General features: G+C 42.3%; 2 protein-coding genes across 2 annotated transcripts in view; one reads left to right on the top strand and one right to left on the bottom strand.

Moving 5' to 3' along the window:
* gpr37a (G protein-coupled receptor 37a) overlaps nucleotides 1-6,069 on the bottom strand; it is a 39,137-nt gene that overhangs the window by 26,349 nt on the left and 6,719 nt on the right. Inside the window, exon 3 of the mRNA XM_032522935.1 lies at nucleotides 1-564. This exon is cut by the window's left edge and continues 809 nt beyond it. Within this exon, the coding sequence (XP_032378826.1) occupies nucleotides 1-127 (127 nt within the window). The 5' untranslated portion in view covers nucleotides 128-564. The remainder of the gene's footprint in view (nucleotides 565-6,069) is intronic.
* The window catches only part of LOC116693741 (E3 ubiquitin-protein ligase TRIM21), a gene marked incomplete in the record, with an annotated part of 7,205 nt that continues 3,712 nt past the window's right edge, over nucleotides 2,577-6,069 (top strand). Inside the window, 2 exon segments of the mRNA XM_032522959.1 lie at nucleotides 2,577-2,766; nucleotides 5,353-6,069. Of these exon segments, the coding sequence (XP_032378850.1) occupies nucleotides 5,362-6,069 (708 nt within the window).

Below are 6,069 nucleotides of genomic sequence, written 5' to 3'. Positions count from 1 at the left end.
TCCTTTCAGCGGTGGTATATTCATAATGAGGACTGAAAATCGTCTTTGTTTTCTGCCAGACGAGCTGACTCGCGACGGCCTCGCTGCACAGCCACAACCACAGCAGCCTCGAGAATGGAAGCAGCATTGTGTGGTTCTGTCTAACCCGCAAGATCAAACTGATGCGTTTTCCGAAATGATTGATCCATCGCTTGTCTCTGGTAATCGGTCCAAAAACTTTAATCCGCCACACAAAAATAAAATAAATCAGTTTTTTTTCATCTTTCCGCGAAACCAGCTTTCACAAAGTATTTGGTCGTGTATAAGATGCGCACCTGTCGGGTTCGGGTGCGTCCCGGAGCAGCTCGAGTCTGGAGGCATCACCAGAGAGACCAGAGCGGAAAATATGTCCTCAAATTGGGCTGGAAAAAAGTTAATTGACCGTTCAGATCCTCCGCAGCTGGAGTAAGGGAAAGAGTGTTGAATCCCAGCCGGTGTAGGTCCCCCTTCGTCCAATGAAGTTTACGCGCGGAAACCGGGGTAGGTGCGTGGTGACATGCGCCCGGTGGAGACGCCGAGCTCCGTCTGAGAGAGAGAAGAGGACCCAATAGTAGGAGGAAGAGGAGGAGGAAGGCTGCAGGAGGAGGGGGAGTCATCTGCACTGATCCGACAAACAACACTGTACACTGTACAAAAAACACACTGAACTGTAATCTGAGTGGGATTATCACGAACATTACTTGTTATGTGTACATTTCCTGAGGTAAAAAGCTTTTCTTAATAAAAAAAAAACTAAACAAAAACCATGCAAGTCATTTTGATGAAGTAACACTGACATAAGATCTCAAGCAGAAAGTAATACAGAGTTATACAACTAATACGAACATTTTTGATAATTAAGGGAAACACGTTGAGTACAGTTAGATATATTATTATTACTGGATTCAGAGTTACTTGATATAATTGTAGGACTAATTTAAATTAACATAAACATAGGCTACACATGTCTAAATGATCATGGAATTGAGGGTGTACTTTGATATTGTACAGTATTGCACATTTATTATTTAATTAGGCATGCTAAAAGTTTGAATAAAAAAACTGAAATGTCCCATCATGCCTCTGCAGTTTGGTAAAAAAGTCTAAGAAATTACTTCTATTAAATAAAGGCTCAAAAGGTGGTTCATTGAATGTCAGAGCAAATACCTACAGCTCTTGTCTGCCATCTAGCTCAATGTCTGGGTATTACCCTGACTTTCCCCTGCTGCACTCACCTGTAACATTAAATTAAAAGAATATTAAAGGGCTTGTTTACACTTAGTGTTTAAATCTCTTAAGGCTGCTAGTCTTGCTTTTTTTTTTTTTTTACTTAAAGACCTCATATGCTTATTTTCAGGCTCATAATTGTATTTACAGGTTGTACCAGAATAGGTTTACATGGTTTAATTAAAAAAAAAACACCATATTTTTGTTGTACTGCACATTGTTACAGCTCCTCTTTTCACCCTGTGTGTTGAGCTCTCTGTTCAAGGTACACAGAGAGGCATCTCACTTCTGTTCCATCTTTGTTGGAAGTCAAACATGTGCAGTACCTATAAGGACTACTAGCCAGTCAGAAGCAGAGTATGAGGGTCCTGACAGTACCTAGGTAAGGACTACTAGCCAGTCAGGAGCAGAGTATGAGGGCCCTGACAGTACCTAGGTAAGGACTACTAGCCAGTCAGGAGCAGAGTATGAGGTCCTTACAGTACCTAGGTAAGGACTACTAGCCAGTCAGGAGCAGAGTAAGGCGGGCCCTGAAAAGCAAGCTAGTGTTATCCAAAACAATCCTGCTTCAGCCTGTAACCATGGCTACGGCTCAGCAGTAGGCTACATGTTCGAATCCGAGTCTGAAATCAAAACACGGGGAGAACAACCCAAACCAGCTTCGCAACCTAGACTGGAGCAAGACGTTTCAGAGTGGTATGTTATTCAAATGTTAACAAATTGGTCTTCCAAACGTAACATTTTTAATTCTGCACTGCCTCTCTGACGTGGCGATACAATCTGAACTCTTTGGGCCTCCGCTCTAACTAGCTTGGCTAGCGGCTAGGTGAGCATCCTAACGTGTGTTACAAGGTGACGCTAAGTGACGCACATGTCTCACTGAAGTAAAGGCTGGACTTCAATGGAGTGTTTTCTGAAAATTAAACTACATAAACCTATTCTGGTACAACCTCTAAAAACAATTATGAACCTGAAAATAAGCAGAACATGAGCACTTTAAGTATTTAAAAAGCACATACACTAATGCAACACTAATTAGTAGTGTGTGATGTGTAAGCTTTAGTACTTTTACTTAACCCTTGTGTTGTCTTTCCGTCAAGCGTGAAAAAAGTTATTGCATTTTCTGACATTTTTGTCACTTTTTTTAATGTAGTGGGTCCTTTTTTTGATGTTTTTTCCAAAGTTGTTTGATATTTCTAATGATGACATTTTCAACTTGTTTCGAAGGTCCATTTATTGTGATGACAAAACTGAAAATGGGTCAAATTTGACCCAAGGACAACGTGAGGGTTAAGTAAAGGATCTAAATACTTCCTCTACCTCTCCCTCTTGGCAACGGGCCACTGAGAGGTGGCGCAACACTGAAAGAGGAGAGCTGCAATTTCACGTTTTCTGAATTGAAAGTGAAAGTTGGTCTGAGCAACAGCACAGCTGCAGTCGAGACACGTTTCTCCGTTTCTCTCTCAAGAAAAGAAACATTCTACTGAACCCTCCTAACAGCCGAATCTCTGCCAAACACAGGTGAGTACACTGCCTTACAGAGACAAAATACACTCAGTAAACAGTCTGTCAAAGTTTAGTTCAAACCAAATCTGGCTGTTGCACATCTCTTTGACCATATAAAGAACAGTAAACCATACAACTGTGTCACTGTAGATAAAATCATGCGACCTTAGCCAGAAATACAAAACAGAGGTAAAAACCAAACAACAGTGACTATAACTCTGGCTAGTTAAGGTTAGACAGGATGCAGTCACAGCTAGCATTAGCATTAGCTTAAGATAACGTACAGGCCTGTTTCCTGTATGAACTCCAAACCTCAATTCAACTAACTGGAGGTTCATTGATGGCCGTGGGGGTTGTGAAAATGATATCATGATATTTAAAAATCAGAATTGATCGTCAATCTAAGTATAAACAATTAAATTAAAGAGCCCTTGTTACGCTTTTGAGGATTTTCCTGTCTTTTAGTGTGTAATATAGTCTGTGTGTATCTACTTGATGTATAGAGTACAAAAACAAAATGGAGCTCTTTCTCCAACAGACAGAACTTTTTCTCAACTGCCTCAAACGCCACGGCCCAATTCCTCTGGGCAGGCTGTGCACAAACCCGAGCAGACCAGGCTTTTTGGGAAGGGAGGCCAAGAGCTCAGACCATAGACTGTATACAATTAATAGACAAAGCATCTGGTTCAGCAAAGGGCTCCGAATCAAAAGTGCCTTAAACCTGCTTTCGATCTGATCTCCAGCAGGGGGAGACTCCTTAAACCTGCTTCCTATCTGGTCTCCAGCAGGGGGGGACTCCTTAAACCTGATTTCTATTTGAATTCCAGCAGGGGGAGACTCCTTAAACCTGCTTTCTATCTGCTCCAGCAGGGGGAGACTCCTTAAACCTGATTTTATCTGGTCTCCAGCAGGGGAGACTCCTTAAACCTGATTTCTATCTGGTCTCCAGCAGGGGAGACTCCTTAAAACCTGTTTCTATCGGTCTCCAGCAGGGGGGACTCCTTAAACCTTATTTCTATTGATTCCAGCAGGGGAGGACTCCTTAACCTTTCTATCGGTCTCCAGCAGGGGGAGACTCCTTAAACCGATTTCTACTGGTCTCCAGCAGGGGAGACTGCTTAACTGATTTCTATCTGTTCTCAGCCGGGGAGCTCCTTAAACCTGATTTCTATCTGGTCTCCCAGCAGGGGGAGACTCCTTAAACCTGATTTCTATCTGGTCTCCAGCAGGGGGGACTCCTAAACTGTATTTCTATCTTGGTCTCCAGCAGGGGGAGACCTAACCTGATTTTATCTGTTCTCCAGCAGGGGAGACTCCTTAAACCTGATTTCTATCTGTTCTCCAGCAGGGGGAGACTCCTTAAACCTGATTTCTATCTGTTCTCCAGCAGGGGGAGACTCCTTAAACCTGATTTCTATTTGAATTCCAGCAGGGGGAGACACGTGCGGTTGCAGAAGGAGGTCGGTTTCTGTAGAAGTCTATGAGAAAGTCAACCACTTCTCACTTGATTCATTACCTCAGGAAACATTTTCATACTTAGTTTATGGTCTCAATCACTAGTGTTAAGTCTTCTGCAATGTAGAATGATGTTAATTTTGGTCTCGATTTTAAAAATGTCAATAAAGCAGGGGGTGTTTCAGGGAGTGGCTATGATGTGATTGACGGTGAAAGTGTGTAACGTAACGTAAAGTGTAGGCAGCTCCTCCCTCCCTCCTCTCGTCTAAAATCGTCACATCCACCACCAGGATGGCTGCGCCCGGCAAACTCAACGACTCGTAGCAAATATCCATAAACCAATGGGTGATGTCACACCTGCTTTGTCCATTAATATTATACAGTCTTTGGCTCAGACACAGGTTTCAGCCAGAGGATCTACAGCAATGGGCAGTATGAGAAACATATATGAAAGAATGTAAATCTATTCTACTAGACCCCAAGAATATAAATGTGATGTAGAGCAGAGAATGTCAAGATGGAAACTGCATATAATTAATAATGACTTAATACCAAAATGATTTACTTGTATTGCAAATTGTTATTTAAGGTAGCAGTATTAGTGTATATATGTGCTTAGTGATTTTTTCTTACTTAATAAAAAAGTGACTGAGTTTTTGAAAAGCGCTATACAAATTCAATTTATTATTATTAATAATAATGTGGGAGGAAACACTGCCCTTAAATCATAAAGTGTGTTTTGGCAGACCTATAACCCCTCCCAGAGGGCCGTGGTTCAAAGAAAAAAAATCTTTGTGATGTACTCGTCAACTGCCTTCATATCTGCTCCAGTCTTTGGTTCATCTCATTTAAACATTTTAACTTTCACTGTGAACTCTGTTATTATCTGTAAAAGAACACTAGCTAACACTCTATACTGCAGACCATTCCGACATATACATCTATACATATAAATGGATATATGTTGGTACGTTTCATTGCCCGATACTATGACAACTACTCAATGCCAGCCCAAATAATCCCTGTGGAAATTTGGTTATCCTACATATTGTCATACTATGCAGAGCTAGAAGTTTGATGGTTTGGAAAACAAATAATAAAAGGATATGGAATCAAAGTTGAGTTTTTTCACACTTTTGTCCTCAGAGTGTCGATATGTCTGCTGCCAGCTGTCTGCTGACTGAAGATCAGTTCCTGTGCTCCATCTGTCTGGATGTGTTCACTGATCCAGTCAGCACACCATGTGGACACAACTTCTGTAAAACCTGCATCAGTGATCACTGGGGTAGTAAATTCCCGTTTCAGTGTCCCAACTGTAATAAGTTTTTCAAAGCAAGACCTGAGCTGCAGGTCAATACCTTCATCTCTGAGATGGCTGCTCAGTTCAGACAGTCCGCTCAACAGAAAGCCAGCAGCAGCAGCTCAGAGTCCAAACCAGGAGAAGTTCCCTGTGACATCTGCACTGGAACCAAACTCAAGGCCCTGAAGTCCTGCCTGGTGTGTCTGGACTCCTACTGTGAGACTCACCTGGAGCCTCATCTGACAAGGTCAGGCCTGAAAAGACATCAGCTGATCGACCCTGTGGAGAACCTGGAAGGAAGGATGTGCACGAAGCACGATAAACTGCTGGAGCTGTTCTGTAAGACCGACCAGATGTGCGTCTGCATGCTCTGCACCATTTTAGACCATAAGCCACATGATGTTGTTCCTCTTAAAGAAGAATATGAGGGAAGGAAGGCCAAGCTGGGGAAGACAGAGGCTGAAATTCAGCAGATGATCCAGAAGAGACAACTCAAAATTCAGGAGATCAAACACTCAGTGAAGCTCAGTGAGGAAGATGCAGACAGAGAGATAGCAGACGGT

Source organism: Etheostoma spectabile, chromosome 8, assembly GCF_008692095.1.
Source record: "Etheostoma spectabile isolate EspeVRDwgs_2016 chromosome 8, UIUC_Espe_1.0, whole genome shotgun sequence".
NCBI lineage: Eukaryota > Metazoa > Chordata > Actinopteri > Perciformes > Percidae > Etheostoma > Etheostoma spectabile.
Note: the sequence above shows the minus strand (reverse complement) of the source record. Positions and strands in the feature narration are given on the sequence as shown.